Source organism: Rousettus aegyptiacus, unplaced genomic scaffold (assembly GCF_014176215.1).
Source record: "Rousettus aegyptiacus isolate mRouAeg1 unplaced genomic scaffold, mRouAeg1.p scaffold_m13_p_14, whole genome shotgun sequence".
Lineage (NCBI taxonomy): Eukaryota > Metazoa > Chordata > Mammalia > Chiroptera > Pteropodidae > Rousettus > Rousettus aegyptiacus.
In genome coordinates this window covers 60,917,857-60,943,755 of record NW_023416289.1, presented here as the reverse complement: position 1 = coordinate 60,943,755, position 25,899 = coordinate 60,917,857, and the positions used below count along the sequence as shown (strand labels likewise).

The 25,899-nt window shown below is 47.2% G+C and overlaps 1 protein-coding gene across 1 annotated transcript in view; it reads right to left on the bottom strand.

Annotated features, from left to right (window-relative positions):
- Positions 1 to 25,572, bottom strand: part of SNURF (SNRPN upstream reading frame) — a 36,696-nt gene extending 11,124 nt beyond the window's left edge. The window contains exons 1-3 of the mRNA XM_036232072.1: positions 25,441 to 25,572; positions 24,337 to 24,454; positions 15,531 to 15,677 (exon numbers count right to left, since the gene is read on the bottom strand). Coding sequence (XP_036087965.1) covers positions 15,531 to 15,676 — 146 coding nt within the window. The 5' untranslated portion in view covers position 15,677; positions 24,337 to 24,454; positions 25,441 to 25,572. The remainder of the gene's footprint in view (positions 1 to 15,530; positions 15,678 to 24,336; positions 24,455 to 25,440) is intronic.
- Between the last annotated feature and the right edge of the window lie 327 nt (positions 25,573 to 25,899).

The window sequence follows — 25,899 nt, the reverse complement described above, 5'->3', positions numbered from 1 at the left end:
ATGCCAATAAACAGCTCCGTGAGACACCACTTCAAGCTTACAAGGAGGCTATAATCAAAAAGACAGTGACGAGTGCCATGGAGGATATGGAGAACTGGAGCCCTCGCCCACTGCCCGTGGAGATGGGTGGCGGAGATGGGTGGCCGTGCGGCCACTTCCAAGAATGTGGGAGCGCCTGAAATTTAACCATAAAGTTACCTGTGACCCACAACTCTACTCCTCCCTGTATAACCCGAAAGAAATGAAAAATACATATATATGTATCTACACAGAAACTTGCACATGATTTTCATAGCAGCCTTAGTATGATGCTCAGATGGTGCAAACGACCCAGTGCTTACAACTGACCAAGAGATAAGGACATGGTGTAGTGACAATCTACGCAGTAAAAAATCACCTGGCCATAAAAAGACATGAAAAATGGCTGCTATAAAATGGATGAACCCTGAAAACGTTATCCTAAGAGAAACAATCCAAACACACACGAGCGCATGTTGATCAAGTCCATTCACATGAAACGTTAAAACCAGGCAAATCCACGGAGACAGAAGCTGATCGATGATGGTGAGGTGCAGGGGAGGGGTGTGGGGAGCCACCGCTAAATGTTGGGGGTTTCTTTAGACGAAAGTAAAGTTTTCTGGAATGAGGTAGTAAGGGTGGTCCTCGAATACTGTGAATATCCTGAAAAGCATTGAATTGTGCAACTTTAAAAAGGGAGATTTTATGGTATGTGCATTGTGGATCAGTATTTTTAAAATCCCGGTTGAGGGACATTCTACGAAATATCTGACTTGTAGTTGCCAAAACCGTCAAGGGCATTAAAAGTGAATAAGGCCTGAGAAACCTTCTGAGTCTTGTCATAACCGATAACGGCGCAATCGATGGTGTGTGTTACCCTGAGTGACAGTCTGGGACAGAAAAAGGACTTCGTGGGAGAAATGAGGACGTCCAAACACGGCAAGCACTTCAGTTCATCACAATGTGCCAATGCTGGGTTAGTCATCGCAATGAACGTACAATGCTGATGCGTGCTGTTGATGCCAGGGGAACACATTGATGTCCCCCAGACCCCAGGGGACCTGTCTGCACGAGCTTGAAGTAACTGTGTAAATATACAATGGTTCTGAAATAAAAAGTTAATTTTTTTTTTCACCAGGAAAGGATGTGCAAGAGTGTCCCAACATGGTCACCTGCGAAGGAGGCGGCTGACGGACAGAGGCGGCGGCGAGACGTCCTGCTCATGAAGCCCTGCCGTTGTGTCTTCAAGTTTCCCGTCATTTGAACTTATAAACTCGACCGAATAAAAAGCAAGCGAGCCAATGGTACGGAAAAAGTTGGCCAAGGACACCTGTCCAGCAAAATGACACGACACACAAGGTTAAAAGACAGACAGGGAACCCATCTGCAAAACTCTGAGGGAACGACCTGCTCTCTGCCCACTGCGCCAAGAGCTCATAGCCATCGACAGCATCTCTCGTAAGAGGGCACTGCAAAGCCAGAATGCAAGGGTGCCCGCCGCTCCCTGTGAAGTATGTGCTCTCTGCACCCCGGGTCCCTCCCAGCTGTGGCCTGCGTCACACTCAACCTTGCCCAGTATGTGGAAGCTGCACTCGGGCCCTGTGTTTCGTCACTGGCGAAGAACGAAGAGTAACAGCCCCACCCCCAGGCAGTGGAGCCCACCCCTGGCCCCCACTGGACCCCAGCTCCCCATCAGGAGGAGTGGGGGGCAGGCAGGCGAATCATGATTCTAAACACGGGGTTTTCAGATTTTAAACACATATACTCCGGTCCCCAGAATATCTACTTGGGCAAGTCCTGCGGAAATCCCAGAACCTTCTTGCTTTTTGAAACAATCCGACACTTCAAACACGCAGACTTGCCATTTTCTGAGGAAATGGCCAATTTAGGGGGAAGGTTTGAGGGCAGGCAGACACAGAGAGAAACTTGTGGTTTTGAAGGCAGGTTTCTATTCTGAGCATTTTCTAAAATATTATTCAACAAGAATAATAAATTCTTGTTGAAAGTGAGTAGTAAATGGAGATGTTTTGATTCATATGTATTTTTTTGCATACCCTGAATTTGAGGCAAAGATAAAAAGTCTCATCGCATCATTAAAAGAAGATGTGTTTCTTCTACTTCAATAAAAGACTTTCAGAGGGACTGAAAAAAAAACACTTTAAAACAAAACAAATATACTGTATCATAGCACGAAATAGAAAATGAGGTTTTAAAATATAAAACAAGGTAGCTAAGAAGTTTTCTGTGTGACCACTGGACAATCTCCAGTCTATTTTCTCTGCCATTAGGAGGACTTTTGGTATGTCTTAATTAAAATGCGTTTCCGATAATATAAAAAGTTATACCCAATAAAACAAAATTTTTAGAAATGTCATTCTAATGTATCAGAATGAAAACAAATATAAAGGAAACAAAAATTATCAGATGCAACTGGAGTCACAGGTAAAACAACTTTAGATCTTAAAAATGTGTGGGATGTAGACAACAATTTTGGAAATAATACTGCAAAATACAGAAGACCTTTTAAAGACAAAATTTAAAACTCAGGAGCAGCGTGCAAGGCCATGAAATTACGAAAGTCTTCGTGGTTCAAAGTCTGCCTTCCTGCAGGAGTAGCGGGATTTTTCCCTTGTTTACTTTACAAACACATATTCTCTTTACTGTGGCCAGGAACGGAGGCCCAGAGTCGGGGGTGACCACAGTGGCTGAACTCAGAACTGAGCCCAGCAGGCTGGTTCCCGCGTGCCCACCCTGAGCCACAGCCCTGAGCTGCACCGGTGTCTCCTGTGAGGAATGGCCTCATGCACTGTAATTTCTGTTCCACAGAGGGTTTGTCTAAATCCACAAACATCAGCCTCAGGCCCAAGGAAAAGACCAAGGAAGGACACATATTTCCCTGTTTCTCAGGGCGTTTGGGGGCAGCCTTCCTGCACCGGCCCGGAGGAGCAGAGCGGCGAAGCCCCCGCCCCCGGCCTGGGGCTGCAGGAGGAAGGCTGCGCCCAGTCTCAGGACAGCGCAGGACACCACAGGACCGGCAGGAAGAGGGTGAGCACGGCGAGGACCTGCCCTCTGCCCCCGAGGACGATCGGACAGGGCACCGGCCACAGGACGGAGACCCCCCTGCCCACGGTTCTGCGCCTTCCTCACACGCCCAGACGCTGGGCGAGGACGCCCCATCCCCCCTACCCCCTACGCATGGTTTAGGTTGGGGGAGAATCAGAGGAATGAGACTCTCCAGCCAAGTTCAAGCTTCAGTGTCCATGAAGAGAACGCGATGGGAACACGGCTTAGTGCAAAGCCTGGCCCCTGCCCGCTGAGCAGGGAACGAGCCGGCGCCGACCGCCCGTGTCTCGCGGGGCCACCCTCACAGGGAACACTCCACCTCTGACACCTGTCGCCACACACGCACGCTCTTCCTCTCCTCCGCACCAAGTCAGTCTCCGTGACGCAGCTCAGCTCGACTCCGACGTGACCCGTCTGGGGACAGCGCGGGATGGCACGGGCTACGGGCTCGGTCCCTCAAGACGCCCCCAGCCTACTTCAGATCCAGTCACAGGGGCAGGTCCCCAGATGACCCACGACGCCGTCCCATCTGGCTGCTGGGGCCCGGCGACCTCCGCGCGTCGGGCTGGATCCGTTTGCTGGGCCGGTCACAGAACTCAGGGCAAGAGTGTGCGGGTTTGGCCACCGGCAGGATGAGGGGCTCAGGCCAAAGGCCGGGCGACCAGACGCTCGGGGCGAGCCCGCGAGAGTCCCCAGTGCACGCACTGTCAGGGCTAGCACGGCGTGAGGAGGCGCAGTGGGTGCCTCGGTGACAAGGGGACCGCAGCTCCTGGGCTCAGCTGGGCCGGGCCGCGGCACCCATGGATTCGGTCCTACACCGGCCCGGATGCTGCGGTGGAAGCGTTTTTTTTTTTGGAGTAACATCTGAATCAGCAGACGCTGAGTAAAGCAGGGTCTCCTCCTTGCCGTGGGTGGGCCTCGCCCAATCAGCTGAAGACCTCGAGAGGCCAGACTGAGGCCTCCCAAGGAAGAGGGGATTCTGAGCCCGGCCTGGCTTTGGACTAAGGCATGTGAGTCTTCCCTGTGCTCCAGTCCGCCGGGCTCCATGGCCCATGGGCCAATTTCTTAAATTTCAACCAATCTCTCTCTCTGGTCCCCTCCCCCTGTCTCCCTCCTCCAAGTGGCCCTTCGGAGGAACGTTTTCGAATCTCTGCCACAGCCCCTTGGGCCACACCGCACGCGCTGTCAGGGACTTCCGGTCGGAACGCTTTGACTAACAACCTTCCTCACCATGTTTACTCCTACACGCCGGACTCGGAAGGCTGGCGTTGGAATGTGAAGCCAAAAGATATTTTTTAAAGAATGCAAGACGTGTGGACGGGTGGAACAGAAAGCCCAGGCCAGCGATTTCCACGGGGCGCGACGGCCACCCAGGGGACAGGAGGGGCCGCCACACGCGGTGCTGGGGACACGGGACGCGCGCGCGGCACGCAGAGGAAACGCACCGGAACCTCGCCCTGCTGCGCACACACCGCCAGTCCACGGGACTCGGGTCCTGTCCCGAAGGGCTGAGACGCACACAGCCAGGCCACGGGACTCGGGTCCTGTCCCGAAGGGCTGAGACGCACACAGCCAGGCCACGGGACTCGGGTCCTGTCCCGAGGCCTGAGACCGCGGCTCCCCTGGGGACGCTGGGCCACGGGCCACATTAGGTTTGGCGACGTCACCCGGGGCGTGACGACGGAAGCACAGGGAGCCAAAGGAAACAGCGGGGGGCTGGACAGCATCGAAGTGAAAAACTTCTGCTTATCAAGTTGACGGAGAGACAAAGCAGAGTGGGGGGGAGGGTGTTTGCAAATCACGTGTCTGCTAAGGCGTTGACAGCCAAAAAATATAAAGAACGTCTACCCCTCACTGGCAAGAGCAGACTCTGAGAAGCAGGCAACATGCTCAGATGGGCTTCTGTCCAAAGACGACACACCCGTCGGTAAAAATCAGGAACAGGGAGACACCACTTCATACCCATCAGGACGTGACTGTTTAAAACCAAAACCCAAAGGCAGAGACTCGCGCGTGTGGGCAGGGACGCAGGCAGCCTGGACCCCGTGTGCCTTGCTGTTGGGGTGCAGAATGCGCCCCTGCTGAGGAAGAGTGCATGCTGTTCCCCTAAAGAGAATTAGCACCGAGCACCGCGCCGAGGGGCACCCGCGTGCGGCACATCAGCACGAGCGGACCCCGAAACAGGCTGCGACGCGCATGAGCCTGCGAGGCCACGGGGTGGGGGGGGCCTCCCGCCCGGCCCCGAGGGCTCCCCACTGCCCGCTCACGACAGGGGCACCCCGCTCCCGAGGTTCTCGCCAGCCTGGGGCTCTTCTCCTCGGCCCGGGACGCGTGGGCCACTCAGCCTTCGGGAAGCTTCTTGGGGGGAGGCTGCAGGAGCGGGCAGAGGGGCCGTGGGGAAAACTCCCGCCCTGCGCCTGTGCTTCTAACTCAGTGCTGCATGAACCCACCCGCCCCAGGAACCGCCCTTCCCCCGGCGCGTGACCCCCCAGACACCCCCCCGAGCAGCCGAGTGCCTGTGCCCACGTGCACGTCCCACAAAGCACGTCTGTCGCACAGAGTGGGGTCGCCCCCTTTTCCGTAAAGCGCAGGCCGGTAAACGCTCTGGGCCTCTAAGGGCCTCAGGTCTTTGTCGTGAGGACTCGGCTTTGCCACATGAGGCGGCCACAGGCGACGTGCACACGAGTGGGCCTGGCCATGTTCCAACCAGCCTGACTCGCGGACACGGGAATTTGAAGAAATAGTGTGCTTTTGATTTTTTTCAACTATTTAAAAACATAAACTTCAATTTAGGTTCAAGCACTGTATCAGGCTTGGCCACAGGCCTTATCTGTCCACTCCCAGGATGAGGACACTTTAAGTCCAGGGCCCCCTTCCTTCTGTCCCTCCAGTCACCCGGGGCCTTCTCCACATCCGGCCACAGCCGCAGAGGGCGAGCCGCGCGCCCCGCCCCAGGCTGCGAGGCGCCTTCGGCCTCCGGGGCAGCGGCTCTGCTCAGGCTCCCCGTCTGTGAACCTCCACTGGACGCCCCCACTTCTGTCTCCGGCACAGCCCAGGCTGGACCCCTTCGTTACACCCCCAAGCACCCGCCAGGTCACCCTCCGCGAGCCTCCTGCAGACGCTGCCCCTGGCTCGCCGGCTGCCGCACAGAGCAGGATGCGAGGCGACCTGCCCCCCTTCGAGTCGGCCCCCCACAGCAGCCATGGCTGCGTGGTGAGCGCCCCCACACCGGGCCAGCAGGAAGGGAGCTCTGAAGCCACACGGCACAACCATGGCCCCCCCACCCCGGGGCACGCACTAGCTAAACGCAGCCGAGAAAGAAGAGTGGACTCCACTGGAGTCCTGCGGCGTCTCTGGCGTCACTGCTGGTGTGGACGGGGGCTCGGCAGAGGAGTGTCGCCGGGCAAGAGGCCACGCCTGAGCAGGAGACGGGCTGGGCACAGTGACATCATGGCTGAGACTTGCCGCCTGCCGGGCTGGCAGCTCCCAGAGACCCTCGCCAAGGGGAGCCTGACGCCTGAGGCAGTGGGATTCGCCCCCCTTCCACAGCTCCGCTCCTGAGGCCCCGGAGCTTCCTGCGGGAGTGACAAAGGTGGCTTGTCATGCTGATGAGCGAGCGGCTCTGGAAGGCAGGGGCAGGGTGGGCTGCTTCGCTTGCCAGGAGAACCAGAGATGAAGCCTCCCCCTGCCCCCCTGAGCCCCGGGAGAGGAGGGTGTGGGGCCAACTCAGTCCCCAGGGGCCGGTCACCTGGTTGTTCCCATAGATCGACAACAACAACAAAAAAACAAACGATCCAATCAAAAAATGGGCAGAGGACCTGAACAGACACCTCTCCCTAGAGGACATACAAATGGCCAATAAATATATGAAAAGATGCTCAACACCACTAGCTATTAGGGAAATGCAAATCAAAACCACAGTGAGATGCCATCTCACACCTGTTAGAATGGCTATCATCAACAGGACAAGTAATAACGAATGCTGGAGAGGATGCGGAGAAAAAGGAACCCTCATATACTGCTGGCGGGACTGCAATTCGGTACAGCCACTGTAGGAAACCGTATGGAGTTTCCTCAAAAAACTAAGAATCGATCTGCCATATGATCCAGCAATCCCTCTGCTGGGTATCTACCCCCCAAAGACTTGAAACCCCATGTCTGAAAAGATATTTGCACACCGATGTTCACGGCAGCATTATTCACTGTGGTCAGGACGTGAAAGCAACCAAGTATCCTACGATATATGACTGGCTAAAAAAGCTATGGTACATACATACAATGGAATATTACTCAGCCATAAAAAGAGATGAAATACTGCCATTTGTGACAACATGGATGGACCTTGAAATAATCATACTAAGCGAAATGAGCCAGACAGAAAAAGTTGAAAATCACATGACATCACTTATACGTAGGATGTAAACCTAAATGCAACAAATGAACAGGACAAACAGACCCTCAGGGACATGGACAATGGACTACTGGTTACCAGAGGGTAAGGGGTCGGGGAGGAGGAGTGTGGTAGACGGGGGAAACGGGGTCACATATGTGGTGACAGAAAGAAATCTCACCATGGGAGGTGAACACACAGTGTAAACATATATTTTCCTTACTGTTAAGTATAAAAAAAAAAAAAGAAGTACGAAATACATAAATAAAAAGAAGAAGAAGAACTCAAGTAAAACACATTCCTGGCTTACTCGCCATACGGTTAACGCACCCGACCCCACGTGACCCCACACGCCGGGCTCTGAAGAGTCTTTGTTAACTGAAGACACTGCCGATGAGATGGTTTCCATTCCCGGAGGTGTCCCTTACCCACTCCGAGTTCTATGTGGTACTCACACCCTCATGCTTCGGAGTCATAATGGAAAAGCCACTTAATGGAAAGGCCATTTAATTTGCATATGGTGTTAAAACCAAATACCCGATGGAGAAGGCAACTTAGCATATCTATTTCACATCTGTTGCCTTATTTCTAGATTAAAAAAATATAAAAAGCTATTGAATAAAGTTAGCAGGAAAACTGCACGGTAACGTGTATTATACGCCAAGTGATGTTATAAATTAAACTATTATTGATTCTATTATTGCCAAAAAAATACTATTAAATTACAAATAAAATAAAAATGAAAATAATTTTTAAAAAATTAGCTTGTAGCAACATACTTCCAATTACAAACTCAGTTCTAACCTGTTAAAGGTCAGGTCTGATTAGGTATGGGTGGGGCCTGACACAGACTCAGGTTTCTGGAGAGGTAATGATCTGCCTTCTGAGAATTTGAACTAAGCACACTGGCAAAACAAAAGAAAAGTACGCATGAAACAGCCTCGACCCCTTAAATAACACCATACAAAGGTCCTCCCCACCGCTGACACTTTAAAAACCAGCACATCGCCTACTCGACTCTACCCAGAGCCCCAGTCACAGTGAAAGTTCAGTACTAAGCAAACGTGTTTTTGACCCTCTTCACAGGCAAACTTGTCACCTCCCTAATTTCACCTCACTCGAAAAATATGCATTTTTCCCTGTGGCAGAGACTGACGTTGACAGAAGAATCACAATGACCCAAACCTCATGTCCACTACTAAGACCCAGCTTGGAAGAGAATGAGCCTGGGCCTTCCACAAGAAACTGCGTGGCAGCCCCAAGGACAGCAGGCTGGGCCTTGGCCCAGGGCCCTGGGATGCTCCGGCCACCCGGGCTCAGGCAGACAGGCCACCGCCCCCACAAGGGGACACCCCCGACGGGGTCCCTGCAGCTTCCCCAGCCAAGGACACCTGAGGTCCTGGGCACCTGCACGTGTTCTTCCTACTGAGAGACCGAGCCCCTGTGGGGCTAAATGGGAGTGAAAAATTATTATAAATTCATGAAAGACACACACGATCCTTTAGATAGCCATGCACGGTTACATACAAGTACATATGCTTACATACACGTGTGTAGTTTTAGTTACACATGTAGCTAGACTTACACTCGAAAGCAGTGATATGTCATTAGCAGCACCTTCCTCAGTACAAGGCGCGGGTCGGGGCGAGGCGGGGTGGGGGTCCTCTCTCAGCAGAGAATGCCAGCTGCAAAACACTGAGGGCGTAACACGGACGTGAGTGAAAACTTGTGTCAACCAAAAAGGCCTCGCCCAGCGCAGTCGAGGACGTTGCATGAAGACCCGCTGGGAGGGCAAATGCGCTTCAAAAATAACCCCGCGAAAAGCAAAGAGGCTCAGGGAGCACGGGCTGAAAGACGGTCTACAGAAGGCGTCATGGCGCTTGACAGGAGAGCGGGAGACACAAGCCACACGTGGCGATTTCTGGAAGTGTGAGGCTGTTCCACAGCAACAGTCAAACAGAGGTAGCCGGGACACAGGGACACAGGTCCGTTTAGTTACATGCGGGGGGCGGGGCACTACGCCCACCCGTTTCGGATTCAAAACCATAACCTACGCACGTGTTTCCTCGCACATGCATTAAATTACCGTATTGTGAGAGGCTGGATTCTGCAAGGAGTGTTGATACTTAGCTTTACACTTTCAGGGGTTCTCATAGACTAGATCACCCTGACTTTTTGAACAGCTCCTTTTTATATTCTACTCTCAATAATTCAGCCAGTTTCCAATGCTTGTTATATTTATGAGTGTTTAAGTGGTTCCTCATATGTCCGTTTATATTTATATATTTGAATAGCTAATATGTTCATAATTTAAAAAATCAAAACACATAAGACAAACGAAATGAAAAGTCTCCTTCCAACCCCTGATGAGCACACGTCCCCACGTCCACACATGCTCGCTAAACACTCGGCGTACGGCCACCGTCCTAGGTCATTGCAAAGAGCTGCCTCCTCCTCTCAGAACTGTGCTAGTTTGGACGACAAATTATGCAGACACCCCACTTAGATGCCTGATCCTTCACCACGCTGCTACTCCAAGACGGCGGCCCCCATGCCTGCATCTGCCCCACATTTCTGGAGAAACTTTACACACATATAAAGCAGACACATTCATGACTTCTATTTTTAAATAAGCAAATGGGTATATCCATAGTATTTGTATTTGCCTTTTATTTTGAAACTACCTTCAACTCACAGAAATTGCAAAAACAGTAAAATCCCTTTACCCAGACTCATTCACAGTAAAGGTTCTGCTGCAGGTGGGTTATCGGGTTCTGAGCCAACAAACATTCACCTGGATCACAGCCCCCTTCCCCCTCCACTGTCCTTCTAAGTGACGGAAAAATTAACACACAGAGGAAGACTCCACGAGGACCACACTGGCAGAAACGACAGCAGAGGACGGAGATGTGGGGGTGCACGAGAGGGTTAAGCCACCCCAATTTTGAGAATTCCAAAACCTGTGGCCAAACAGATGCTTTTTCTGTGATTGGCATAAGACACCGGGAATGTCTCCTCTCGCCAGAGCCCTTCGTAAGCCAGTACCTGACAGGTGCACCACACACGCGGAGGCACAGGCAACAAGGAAAAACAGAGGCTGAAATCTCAGCTTTTCCTTCCTCAATCCACAGTCCAATAAAGAGTTGGAACGAGCTAACGCGGTTTGATGGTTTGACGTGAGTCGCCAGGAAATGGGCCCTCCCCCTGCAGCCGCCAGTCTGCCCGTTGCTAGGTTACCAGGGTCTGGGTCTTCTCTTGCTTGCAGGTGTCAAGGCCTAAGCCGTCTGCGGCAGCGGTGCCTGGTGCCGAGGACGGCGGCAGGCTGCACAGGACCCACCTGCCGTGGGGCAGGCACGGGTGTGGCAACCTTCACGTAAACACATCAGCCACCCCTGTGCACGCTGACGCAGACACACGAGTTAGAGACTCAGTGTGCGCGATACGCGCCCACGCGTGTATACAATGGTGTCAGATGCAGCTAGCTACAGGGGTGACTGAGGTGGCGGAAAGCTCTGCGGAGATGAAAACGCCCCCCCTGGAGTTACACACGCCACGGATAAACGCTGAAAACAGCATTAAGCGAAAAAGAACCTATAGCTAAGAGTAGGCAAAACCCAATAAACGATTCCTACAGCTTAAATACGCGATCACAAGGGACAAAACTGTGCAGAGCAGCGTGGAGGGCCTGTCCCCGCTGGAGGAGGAGGTCAGGACTGGAAGGGACACCACGCAGTTGGGGTGTGCACCTCAACATGGCACTTTGCCTCTTCATAGGACGTTCTTATCACCTGTCAAATGGAAGGTCTCATGGGAAGAACCAGCCAGAGCAGAGCACGTCCTGGGCAGGCGCTCGCTCGTAGGCTGCGACGCTCGACCCCTGTCCCCCATGTCCTACGCAAGGCGCACCTGTCCTCACGGCCCGGGGGCACGTGGTTGGTGTGGACGGCCGCACCCTCCTCCTCTCCAGCCCTGGCCACCGCCCAGCACTCGCACGGGGAGGGGGGGGAAGCCAGCCCAGGGCCGCGCGAGGGTCCCCACGCAGGTCCCGTCAGCCGCAGCACGTGGAGAAATGGCCTGCAGGTGGCCAGAACCCTGCACCACACGCACACCTGTGCCCTCACCTGGGCAGTCCTTGGAGCGTCCTGGGAGGACAGAGGCCTCCTGCGTGCACGCGGACAGGACTCCCGGCTGACGCTGCAGTGGCGACCCCTCCAGCACCCGGATGTTCCCCATGTAAGGACGTACACCTGCTTCTGTAAAGCCGCGAGCTCAGGGCGCACTCTTCACCTGCTCTGTGCCGATCTTTTCCTTAAAGGGCGGCCTCCGAGGCCTCCAAGCCCAGCTCGCAGGCCCAGCCCCACCGACGTTGGGGCAGGTCCCGTCACACATGAGGGGACCCTGTTGGAGGAGCCTGGGGCAGCTGCAATACTGTCACTGTCCTTCGACCTATGCCACCCCAGAACGTATCAATGTGTCGCCAGGCAAATCCTGGGTGTCTGTGCTCAGGTGAGAAGGTGGGAGCGGGCGGCAGCACACCTGCGGGGCATCCCCTCCCCTTTAACTAGCTCCCTGCCTACCTGGCAAGGAGCCGCACCTGCCAGGACAAGCCTTCACCTGTGGCCACGAAGCCCCTGCCATCCGCATGGTCTCTGAGCCAAGCCCTGTGCCTGGGCCTGGAAGTGTGGGAAGCAGCCCAGTACAGCGCTTTGCACAATGGGAGGGACGTGGGGATCGTCGGAGACCTCATTTCCATTTGGGTTCTGAGGGAGCAGGAGCTGAGACCTGTATTTCTCCAGAGACCCCTGGGGATGCCAACGCCGGGAGTTCACAAATCTTACTCACAGCAGCAAAGGCCTGGCGACTGACCGAAGGGTGCACCTGTCTCGGAGACCTCTCCAGACAGAACCCTAAGCTTAACTCAGCTGCTGCAGGATCCTGAGCAAGTCCTCGCCCAGCGGAGTGAGTCTGGCCACGCCTCCCCTGGCCCTTCGAGAGAGGCAGTCTATACAGCAGTTACATACTGAAGTGGGCTTCAACACCCTGCTCGCCGATTTGGCTGGGCTGTAACTTTTCTCACAGTTGGGGTCCTCAGATGGCTTCCCACCACTTGTTTAAAAGGGCCCCAAACCAGACACAGTGAAATAGATACCCTGGAGGCGGGGGATAGGGGGGTACTGTCTTTAACAAGCCCCTACATGGATGCTGAAGGCACACCCGCCTTTGCCTGGAACGTAAAGAACCAATTAGAACCACAGGAAAAGCAAATGCCCAAGAACAAAGAAAGAGCTAAATTACGATTACATTGTAATTGAATGAAAACTGCTTTAGTAATATGACCAAAAATAGGACTGCTTATGTAAAACTTGGGAGTAGTCACAGGACCGTATAAACTGTATGTGACAGTCTAACGTTCATCTCAGAAAGGAAATAGTGGACACGTGTGTGTACTTAGCAAGGTTTGCAATGTCTTTTTTTATCTGCCGTATAAAAAAATTGTTTCCGACTGTAAGACAAGCTTTCTGAGCATGCCTAACATGCGCAGTGCAGGGTGAGAGGCGCGGGATGCAAAGCTTTCTACTTAGGTAAGAGAAGGCGCCAGGGGCAACTAAACCTCTAGAGGGAAGTCAGAGTTCAGCTTCATAGACGCTGAAGTCGAGGATTAGAGAAAAACTGTATCAGGTCGTTCAAAATACAAACGTGTAAATCTGACAGTAATGCAAAAATGTGCTTGCTCCCCCTTGGAAAGGAGAAAAATGGAGTCCGAAACTTTGCTGAAAAACTTGATTTCCTGCATATTCTCTCTCCCGCACACACAAAACAGCTATACACGGACACACTGTGCAAAACCATATGATCGTTTGGAATAAAGCACGTGGCAAACGTGCTCTAAGACGCCCTCGCCTCTGCCCTGAATCAGGAGTTGATGCAATAAAAAAAAAAAAAAGATTGGAAAACTCCTTTTAACGAAAGAGGGCTCATTAAAATGAAGACAAACAACGAACTCTGCCATCAAACTTACTGGGAGAAAAATCTCAAACGGCATTTTGACAACTATATTAAAAGCATAAAATATTTTGAAAGGGACACACATGGACAAATTCGCGCACAGCTGATCTCTGTAGCCACAGAATGAGTAAAAAAAAAAAAAAAAAAAAAGTTCGGATTCGTCCGTGCAAAACCCAGAGCTCCGTGGAGCCACGTCTCCGGGGCGGGCCCTGAAGGAGGAAAGGAAACCGACAGGGAGACCCGCGCTGCGCAGGGCACGTCCCGAAGGGTGCAGCTGCAGCTCACGTTTTAAGAAAAGCAAATCCGAAACCTAACCACGAAGGTGCAAAACCCCCCCGAGCAGGACCCGCGTGCCGTCCCGGGGAGAAGGAAACCGCAGCCCGCGCCGCCGCGGCGGGGATTGGGCCCCGCGGGCCGCCATCCGCCCCCCGCCCCTCCCAGCGTGCTCCGCGCGCGCCCGCGGCGCCGGCCGATGACGCACTTCCTCCGGCGGCGCGGGGGCGGGACGTCCGCGCCAACTTCCCCGAGCGAAGCGCCACTCCCCGCTGTCCGGAGGAAAGGCTTCGGAGTTACTCGTGACTTCAGTTCACACCACCAAATTAGTTCCCAAATGCGAGTTTTAGAGACTTAAAACAGCATCCTAAAACATGTCCCTCTAAAAAGCGATTCAGAAGGGACTGAATCGTTGAAAAAAGTGACACCATCAACTTCAAAGGAAATTTTCCTTTGAGTTACAGCCCTATTTTTCTAATTTGTCTCCTAACATTCTTCATGAAACTCAGACTTGCTCATGCACGCAGGCTGCTACCGCCCGAAGTCCCTATGCTGCGTGCACAACGCGTGCGCAGCGCGGGTGGCTAGTCCCGGGGGGCGGGGTGGGAGGGGGACCCAGACGCAGCCGCACACCCCAGAAGGCTCAGGTGTGCTTCCACTGCCTCACCGGTGACTGTGCTTCGTAACATAGCACATGCGCCTCCTTAAAACGTAGTCAACTGGGATAAAGCCATATCCATAGGCATCTTTCTGATTATTTAAAAACAAAAGACATAGTTGCAGATCGTGCCTCACTGTGACTCTAGGAGCTGCATCGTGTTGGAACACCGCCTACCCCTTAACGGTCCTGCAGTCCTCATACTTTTTATCCTTACGTTAAAAAAAAAATTTTAAGGCAACTTTCAAATAATTAACAGGAAAAAAGGAAATACATTCATAATTTGGGGGGTAGTTCGGAGCACTGACTTGCCTACATTGTGGAATGCGACAGATGAATGTTCCTGCTCCGTTTTTGTGAGACAATGAAGCAGGAGGGAGAGAGACGCGGGGGGGGGGGGGGGGGGGGAGGGTGAAGGGAGGAGGAGGGAGGGGAGGGTACCACATCCATCCGACAGTGTCCTGGGGGCAGAAAGCGCCCCAGGGGGCAGAAAGCGCCCCAGTGCCAGAGCCCGTGGGGTGAGGATCAATGAACTTTACCAGCTACTGTGAAAAAATTCTGAGACTTATTTCAAAAGTTTGCAAAACAAAAAAATTTGTCAATGCTTCTGAAGTCAAAATTCAGTTATTTTTAACATAAACCTTGAAGCTCTGGTGAAGTTCTGTCCCACTCAAATGTTCTGGTTAGTTTGTCAGCTTTTTTTTAAGGACCAAAAAATGCAAGACGAAACCTAAAATTGAACTACTGAAACAATATTCCCACTTAAATACACCAATAATCCCAATAGCTCCGACATAATTTTAAAAGGGTTTGAAAATTAAGAGCAATGAAATGAGGTAAAAGAGAAATAAAAACTATTCTAAATATGCTAACTTATAAGCAACATTTTACAGCCAATAATTGTAAAACAAAAAGACTCCGGCGGCAAACGCACTTTGTTTCTGAGTAGAGGCGAACTCCTCTCTCCTCTGAAATTCTAGAATGAAAACCCAAGCACCACCCCTCCTCTCACCTCCCCAGGGGGAAGAAGCCTGTTGGTGGCCTCCTGGGGACAAGACTCTGCAGGAAGCCCAGGAAGCCCTGGAAGCCGGGAGCCCCACCACTCCCTCCTCCATTGCTCACGAGATGGGCCCTTGCATCGCTGTCCTCCCGCTGACTCGGGACCTCTGGGGTGTGTTGCCGCCGACCCGCGGGGACCTGGCGCCCTTCAGCTGGCCCCTGGCCTCCAGGCTCCTGAACGGTGGCCGTGGGTCCACACTACCCGTCATCCTGTGAACGGCCAGAAATAAGAATTCAAACCCACTTACATTCAACACGGATGTACCATCTGATTTAATCCCCCAAAGCATCATAAATGCAGTCCCGGGACATCCCAACATGCTAAAGGGAAGTCACAGGTTTCAAGGGTCTTGTCCTCCTCAGAATGCTCAAATGCTCTGTAAATTGATATAAAATGAACAGATTTTAATTAAAAACTTTCACTTAATCGGCACAACAGGCTAATCAGTCGGATGGCGAGGGGTGGGAACATTTCCTTGAGTATAAAATAACTGAGTTGAATGTTGTATTTTCAGTACAAAGAAAATGTCTTATTTTCAAACCTAAGAGTATGTCAAGAATGGCATGAAATCTCATAATTTTGACTAACAATGATTTCAAAGAACTAGAGAGAAAAAAAAATTAAAAGTGATGATGTAACTAGAAAAAAAAAACACTAACAAAACTTCGGTTGTTCCAATAATTCAATATAATTTTTCCTACCGGTCTTCTGAGGATTTGCCCCCTTGCTCAGCATCACCAGCAGCCACTGCTGCTGGGGGTGCTCAGGGGGCTGGGTGTGGCCTCTCAGTCTCCTGAAGACAGACGGCCTGCAATCTTGACTCCTGCTAACCAAGTAATTTGCTCAGGAAAGTTTGCAGGAATGGGGAGAATGGCGGAAGCTATAATCCATTATTCCCGTGCCCTCGCCGGGGGCCGCTGGGATGTTTTAGTCTCTGCCAAACCCTCTACTGTTTTGCCTGCGTAGATTCTCTAAAACCAAGGGGTCACATTAGGAACTTTCCAGACACTCAGAAACCAGAATTTGCAATTTACAGTCACACAGGCAGCATTCTTAGGAGGAAGATGTCAAGTGTAGCTAATGAAGGCGTGACCTCAAGTGGCTGCGGTGTCATCAGACACCTTCACAATGTCACCCTCGCACGGACATTCAACTTGATTCAGGCAGATGAAATATTCTCTACCGACACTCTCAAATATTTAGTCATCTGTTCACACTGTTCCCTACCTGGAACAGACATCTTATTTTTGTCTTCCCTGCTCTATTGTCCTTCAGTTTGTACTACTTACCCTTTATTTGCTTCCTCCAGGGAGCCTTCCCTGACTACTTAAATCCATACCACACACCCACACATCCTGAAATCCTCCACTACTCGGCACAGTCCAAACTACAGGATTTCTACTACAGGGGAGGAAAGAAAGATTTTTTTCTCTCCCTCTCGGTTCTCAGCTGGGCCTCGGATAACAGCAGACAGACTGACAGGAGGAGAGCACACAGATTTAATGTTCACAAGACGCAGAGCCCGTCACGAGGAAATGAGGACCCATCGGAACAGGCAAGCCTGCGAGTTGCTATGCCAGGTCGTGGAGAAAGGTGACAGGATATGGGCAGGAGGAAGGGAAGTCGACTGGGGGACACTCAGCAAGGCCTGTTCGCCCAGGCCTCTCCTGCTGTCCCTCTGTCCTCAGAAGGATGCACCTTTCTCTGAGCACAGAAAGGGGCTGTCTCACGTGAGCATCAGGGAAGGAGGTCAGGGAGTCCTTCCAGAACCTTCCCTTTACGGATTCCTTCAGCATGAAATACTCAAACCCCACCATGCTGCACTTGGGGGCAGTGTCCGGAAGGCCGTGACTGCCCCACTGAATTCCTACTCCACTGACACTTAGTCAATGCAGGAGGAAGCTGTCTCCCATTCACCGGGGGGACCCAGCACATTCCAAGTGGCCACCTTCCCTGCCCCAAATGAGGCACAGTGTAGCATTTAACGCGCACCACCCTGAAGCCCCAAACTAGCATTAGACTTGTTACGACCTTACACGCCCTCCGTCTCTCCTGACTGCACGGAGGTAAGTAAACGGCATCCGTCCTTCCCCCCTGCCTGGCCTCGTCCGCCCCTCCAGCCTCCGCCTGTAACTCTAGGAACTGGTCGTTCTGAGGGACAGATACAGAGCTGTGTCTGTCACTGTGCCCTGCTTCTTTGTCTCCTCACCCTTGCAGAATTCCCTTTCTGCCTGCATGGTCCTTCCTTTCAAAGGGTCATGCACTCGAAATCCTGTGTAAGTGTGTGTACAATTGTCATTAACATTTATTATTTTTTACTGAATACTTATTGTATCGACATTAATATTTTCTCCTTTTTTGTTATACCTTTGTGTGTGTATGTGCACATTTGCTATTAGTATTTCCTATTTATAATGAACACTTTGTGTGTGAATGCATGTACTATTATCATTAGTATTTCTTCCTATTTTGTGTGTTTACAATCGTCATTATTATTTCCTCTTAGTTATGGAAACCTTTGTATGTATGTGTACACTTGTCACTAGTATTACCTATTTTGAAATGAATACATTTGTGTGTCAGTGTGTGCACCAATGCCATTAGTATTTCTATTTTGTAGTTAATCTGTGTGTGCACAATTGTCATTTGAATTTCCTTTTGTAATGAATACGTCTGTGTGTGAATGTGTGTATGATCGTCATCAGGATGGCCTACTTTATTATAAATAAATTTGTCTGTGTGTCTGTAGAAGTGTCATTAGTATTTCCGATCTGTTACGAATACCTTTGTGTGTGTGTGAGCGAGGGTACAACTCTGATAGTATTTCCTATTTATACTAAAAATCCTTTAGTTGTGTGTGCATTTATTGTCAGTAATTCGTATTTAAAATGAGGCCTTGTGTGTGCGTGTGTGCATGCGCACAAGGTCATTAGTATTTCTACGTTTTTGTTATGAATACTTGTGAGTTTCTGTACAGCTGTCTTTAGTGTTTCCTATTTAACAATGAGCACCTTTATGTGCATGTACACTACAGTTATCAGTATTTCCTACTTTTTATGAATACCTTTTGTTGTGTGTAAAAATTGACATTATATTTCCACCTATTTTGTTATGAGTAATTTTGTGTGTTTTTGTGTGTAAAATGGTCATTGTATTTCCTATTTTTGTTATAAATGTCTGTGTGTGGACAACTGTCATTAGTATTGTTCTATAAAACCTTTTATGTTGGTACAATTGTCAACAGTATTTCCTATTATGTTATCAATACTTTTGTGTGTCAATGTGTGTACAACTGTCATTATCACTTTTTATTTTGTAATGAATACTGTAGTGTGTGTGCTCACTATTGTCTTTGTATTTCCTTCGATTTTTATGAATACCTTTTGTGTGTATACACTTCTATTTAATGTTTCCTCCTATTTGCCATAAATACATTTTCTTGTGTGTACAAATGTTAATATTTCCTATTTTGAAATTAACACATTTGTGTTTATACAACTGACACTACATGTTGCTCTTATCTTGTTACAAATATCTTCGTGTGGGTGTGTGCATACCTGTTATTAGTATTACTTCCAATTTTGTTTTTAATACTTTCGACTAGTGTGTAGTTGTGTATATGTACAACTGTCATTAGTACATCCCATTATTTGGTAACGAAAACCTTTGTGTGTGTGTACTATCATTATTAGTATTTTTTCTCGTTTGTGTGTGTACAGCTATCCTTCATATTTCATATTTTTAATGAACACCTTTGCATGTGAAAATGTGAACAATCTCATCGGTACTTCCTATTAATTACTTTTGGTGTGTCAGTGCAATGGTCATTAGAATTTCATATTTTGTAATAAAAACTATTTGTGACTGTGTTTGTATAACTCTCATTAGTTATTTACCATTTTGTTATAAATCCATTTGTGTGGGTGTGTATAACTGTCATTAGTATTTCCAGCTATTCTGTCAAGAACACCTTTGGGTGAGAGTATGTACATTTGCATTACTATTCCTCTAATTTGTCATAAATTCCTTTGTGTGCGAACGTGTGTACAACTGTCATTAGTAATTCTTTCTATTTTTCTGAGTACTTTGCATGTATGTGTATTACTGTAATTAGTATTTCCTATTTTTAATAAATACCTTTGGTGAGTGTATGTACAACTATAATTAACATTTCCTCCTATTTTGTAATATTTTTTTGTGTGTAAAATTGGCATTTCCTTTTTTGTAATAAACACTTTTGCATGTGAACGTGTATAAAACTGTCATCGATACTTCCTATTTTGTTATAAGTAAATGTGTGTGTGTCTTACAACTGCCATTAGTATTTCTGATTTAATATGAATACCTTAGTGTATGTCTGTGTATAACTGCCATTAGCCTTTCTTCATATTTGTAATAATATTTGTGTGTGTAAATTTGTCAGAGTATTTCCTTTTTCGTAATGAACACTACTGCGTGTGAATGTGTGTAAATGTCACCAGTACTGCCTGTTTTCTTAGGAACATCTCACTGTGTTTGTGTGTGTTCAACTGTCATCAGTATTTCCTCCTATTTTGATATGCGAACTGCTGTCTGTGTATGCACAACTGTCACTACTATTTCCTATTCGATCATGGACGCCTACTGGATGCCGACGTGCTTGAGTGTATGTGTGCACATTCGTCACTACTGTTTCTTATTTTGTAATGAATCTTGGGTTAGTGTTTCTGTACAACTGTCATTACTGGTCCCTCCCTGTAAATAACGCACACCTTCGTCTGTGTCTGTGTGAACTGCTGGCGTCAGTACTTCCTGTTTGGTTATAAGTCTTGTGTGTGTGGACAACTGTCATTAGTATTTAATCCTATTTTGTAATATATACATTTGTATGCGTGTGTACAGTTGTCAGTAGCATATTTTTGTAATGAACACCTTTGCATGTGAATGTGTGTCCGTCATCAGTATTTCCTATTTATTATAAATTTGTGTGTGTGTGTCTAAAAATGTCATTTGTATTTCCTCCTATTTTATAATGCATACTTTTTAGTGTGTGTGTGTTCCACTGTGATTACTATTTTCTTCAATTTTGTAATGAATACTTGTGTGTGTGTGTGGTGTGCAACAGTCATTAGATTTCCTTCTACTTTGTAATGAATACCTTGATGTGTGCGTGTGTGTAATACTGTCATTAGTATTTTCTCTTATTTTGCAACAAATTCTTTGGTGCGTGTTACACAATTGTCATTTGCATTTCATATTTTAATAAACATCTTTGCGTGTGAACATGTACACAATTATCATAGTATTCTCTATTAGTGTATACAACTATCATTAGTGTTTCATTTTGTAGTAATTTCCTTTGTGTGTGTGTCTGTACAACTGTCATTAGCATTTCCTCCTATTTATTGTAAATACCTTTGTCTGAATGTATATAATTATCATTAGTATCTCTCCCTATTTTGTTTTCAATATCTTTGTGTTTGTGTTTAGGTCCAATGTGATTAGTATCTCCAGCTATTTAGTTATGATTATGTGTGAGAGTGTCTATACAATTTGCATTAGCATCTCCTATTTTGTTACAAACACCTTTGTGTGTATGTGTACAACTGTCACTCATATTTCCTCACAAATTTTTATAAATAATTTTGTGTGTGTATACGTGTCATTATTATTTCCTTCATTTTGTTTCTAATACCTTTTAGTTTGTGTGTTGATATCCAATTGTCATTAGTACTTCCAGCTATTTTGTGATGATTACCTGTGTGTGTATAATGCCATTGGTATTTCCTCCTACTTTGTAGTTAATCCCTGTGTGTGTGCGCGACTGTTATCAGTAATTTCCATTTTGTTATGAAACCTCTGTGTGGGAGTATATGTGCAATGTATTATTTCCTATTTGTATGGAAAACCCTGTGTGTGTGTAGAGTGGCCATTAGTATTTCCTTCTATTCTATAATAGTAGCTTTGTATGTGTGTTCAGTTGTAATCAGTATTTCATCCCAGATTTTTTATGAGTACTTGTGTGAATGTGTACAACTGTCATTAGTATTTCCTCTCATTTTGTTATGAATATCTTTGTGTGTATACTTGTGTCTACATTTGTCACTTGTATTTTCTTTATTGTAATAAATACCTTTCTGTGTGTGTGCGAAATTGCTTTCTATCTCCTATTTTGCATTAAATGTCTGTGTGTCTGTAAAATTAGTATTGGTATTTCCTATTTTGTTGTGATTGCCTTTGCGTGTGTGTATGTACGACTGTCATTAATATTTTCTCTGATTTTGTTATGAATACTTGTTATGTGTACACAGTACACAGTGGTCATTAGTATTTCCTTACTGTGTAACAAATACCTTCGAGTGTACGTGCATACATTTATCAACAGCATTTATTTTGAAATGAGTAACTTGTGTGTGTGTACATCTGTATTACAAAGTATTTCCTACTTTGTAATGAGTACATTTGTGTGTGTGTGCACACTACTGTCATTCATATCTCCTATATTATTGTAAACACTCGTGTTAGTGTTTGAGTACAATTGTCGTAAGCACTCCCTCCTACTTTGTAGTGAACACCTCTGTGTGTATCCGTGTGTGCGACTGTCGCTGGTATTTCTTCCCATTTGGTTATGAACACCTTTGTGTCTGTGTCAACTGTCATTAATTTCCGATTTTGTAATAGATTACTTTGTGTGTGTGGGTGTGGGTACATTTATCATTACGATTTCTCCCTATTTTGTTATGAATTCCTGTGTATGTGTAAAAGCATCATGTGTAATTCCTGTTTTGTCTTGAGAACCTGTGTGCGTGTGTGTTAACAAAAGTAATCAGTATTTCATTCTACTTTGTAATGAATATCTTTGTGTGTGGAAATTTTCATTAGTATTTCCTAAATGTTACAAGTATTTTCATATGAATGTGTAAAGTGTCATTAGTATTTCCCTCTATTTTGTTTTAAGTAAGTTTGCAAGTATATGTATAATTTTCACTAGTGTTTCTATTTTACAGGAATATCTCTACGTGTGTATATAACTGTCATTAGTATATTCTTCTATTTTGTAATAAATACTATTTTTGTTTGTGTGTATACATATGTAATTAGTATTTCCTATTTTGGTATAAATACCTTTATGTGTGTGAATATACAATTGTCATTAGTACTTCCTCCTATTCTGTTATGAATACTTTCGTGTGTGTGTGTGTACAATTTTCATTACTATTTCCTATTTTGTGATAGGATCTTTATGTGTGTGCTCAGTTGTAATTAGTGTTTTCTCCCTGTTTTTATAATTGTATGTGTTCAGCTGTCATAAGTGTCCCTTTCTATTTTGTTATGAATACCTCTGTGTGTGTACAACTGGTATTAGCATTTCCTTAACTGTAACAAAACGTTTGTGTGTGACCGTGCGCCAATTTTTCTTTAGTACTTCCTGTTTGTAATGCGTATCTGTGTGTCTGTAAAATTGCATCAGTATTCCTATTTCTTTGGATACCTTTGCGTGAATGTGAGTACAACTGTCATGACTATTTCATATTTTAATGAAAACCTTTGTGTGTATGTGCGTACAATTGTCATTAGGATTTTCTCTGATTCTGTTATAAATACCTTCGTGTGTCTGCATGTGTGTAAAACTGTCCTTAGCATTTCGACATGTTGTTATGAATACGTGTATATACAGATGTCTGTCACGGGTCGATCCCCTTGTTCTGTTATGAACACCTCCGTGTGTCTGTGTGAGTAGCACTGTCATTACCATCTCCTCTTACTTGGTTATGAATTGCTTTGTGTGCGTGCGACCGTCATTCTGTCACCCTCTTTTGTGCTACGGACACCTGACTGCCTGTGTACCCTTGTCATTGGTGCACTTCTGTAATGAACCTTTGCATGTGAACGTGTGTTCAAGTGGCATCAGCATTCCCAGTTTGCTATAAATTGTGCGTGGGTAAAACTCTCATTTGTAGTTCCTCCTATTTTATAATGCACACCTTTTAGTGTGTGTGTGTTCTAGGGTGAATACTGCTTTCCTCCATTTCGTATTAAATACTTGTGGGAGTGTGTGGTACACAACAATCATTAGATTTCTTTCTACTTTGTAATGCATATCTTTGTGTGTGCATGGATAATATTCATTAGTATCTTCCGATTTCGTTATATCTTTGTGTGTGAATATATGTAAAATTGTCAATAATATTCCTACTTTGTTATGAAAACCTATGTGTCTATTTTGTTATGTATGACTTTGTGTGTCTTTGTCTGTAAAACTGTGATTAGTATGTCTACCTATTTTGAGATCTATACCTTTGTGTGTGAAGGTGTATACAATGGTCATTAACATTTTTAATGTTTTTCATGAATACCTTTGTGTGTAAAATTGTATTTCCCTCAATAATGTTATGAATACCTTTGTGTGTGAATGTCTGTAAAAAACTTTTATTTTATACTCTATTTATTTTGCTACAAATACCTTTGTGTGGGTGTGTGTATACTAGTGATAAGTCTTACCTACTATTCTGTGTTTAATACATTTGGTTTAAGTGTGTCAGCTTAGGTGTCATTATTACATCTTCTATTTTGTAATGAATCCCTTTGTGTGGAGGTGTACACACATTACATTAGTTGTTCACTTTCTAATAACTAACTTTGTGTGTGTGTCTGTCCCACGATCATTAGCATTTACTAATTAGTAATAACTACCTTCGTGTTCCTTCCTAACCTACAGTCACATACTTCCTCTCATTTTGTAATGACCTGTCGCTCACCTTTCTACATGCACTGGTCGAGGTAGTTCACTGATAATCATTTCAAATGGAGAACACGGGGATTCACACAGCTAATAAGCAACAGAGTCAGATTCACACCCACAGCTTTCTGAAATCTCACAAAACTGACCTTTTTCCACCAGTTTAAGGCTGCCATTGTGGCGTCTTCCTCGACAAGGATGGATGCGCGCATGGGATGATGGAACGGTGGGGCAAAGCATCGCTGGTCACGCTGTCTGTGGCTGGCTCTGAAATCAACATGAGGATACACAGAGGAATGAGACATAGTTTGTACCCCAAGGAGCCCAATGTGACACTGAGTGCTTCTCAAACTTCCGTACCCAAGTACCCACAGATGACTGAACATTTCCTAAAGGGCCTCAAGGCGCTGGGGAAGCCTGAGCATTCGCCGCAAGTATGACATTTCACGGAAGTCTCCACTTTTACCATATAATCCACGTGAATTGAGTGTGCTATACCATACCTCAGACATGTATACATGCATATATGTGAATATTACATTATATACATGGTGGTTTTTTTTTTAAAAAAAGGCTCTTTTGCCCCAAGTCCTTTAGGGAAGACAGGCCATTCCAAGCAGATGCTTTGGAAAACAACTTCCAAACAGATCTGCCTAGCTCTGGCCCAGGAGGGACACATACCCCCTGTTGGGAAGCAAGAGGTCTTGAACTTGCTCTTACTCTTCAAAACTCTGTGTCTGGTAAAAGCCTATCAAGAAGTTACTTGCTGAGGGTCACAGAGTTTGTTCGCGGCCTCATTGGACTTGAGTATCCGCTGCCAAATGACCCCTGCTGTCAGCTGGGCCTCCAAGGGGCTCATTGGCACACCTGAGGAGGACGGCACGTCTGGTCGGACACGTGAGGTGGATGACAACCATCAGATTCTTCCATCCCTCCACCCGAGTCGCCTCTCTGGCCGGCACACCACCTCCCCGGATAGGAGACAAATGGGCTTACGGAGCCACAATTCAACACGGTCCTTTCTCATCCCAGAGGCCCATGGGCTCCTTCCTGCCTTCTTAATCTGAAAGCAGACTTCTGGACTGGAGCAGACACCTCCTCCTCCTCCCTCCCTTTCTTCCTAGGCTGGTGCTTGTGATCTTTTCATACTCAATTCAAAAGGAGAACACTGGGGTTGAGGGAGTGATCACATAGCTAATAAGTGACAGAGTCAGATTCACACCCACAACTGTCTAAAATCTCCCAAAACTGACCTCTTTCCACCTGTTTAAGGCTGCCATTGTGGCTTCTTCCTCGACAAGGATGGATGCGCGCATGGGACGATGGAACGGTGGGCCAAAGCATCGCTGGTCACGCTGTCTGTGGCTGGCTCTGAAATCAACATGAGGATACACAGAGGAATGAGACATAGTTTGTACCCCAAGGAGCCCAATGTGACACTGAGTGCTTCTCAAACTTCCGTACCCAAGTACCCGCAGATGACGGAACATTTCCTAAAGGGCCTCAAGGCGCAGGGAAAGCCTGTGCATTTGCATAAGTGAAAAATTTCTCGCAAGTCTCCACTTTTACCTTACAATCAATGTGAATTGAGAGTTTTATACCATAGCTCAAGATTATTAAATGCATACATGTGAATATATATGCATATATATACATGTTGTTGTTGTTTTTTAAAGGCTGTTTCCCCAATTCCTTTAGGGAAGACAGGCCAT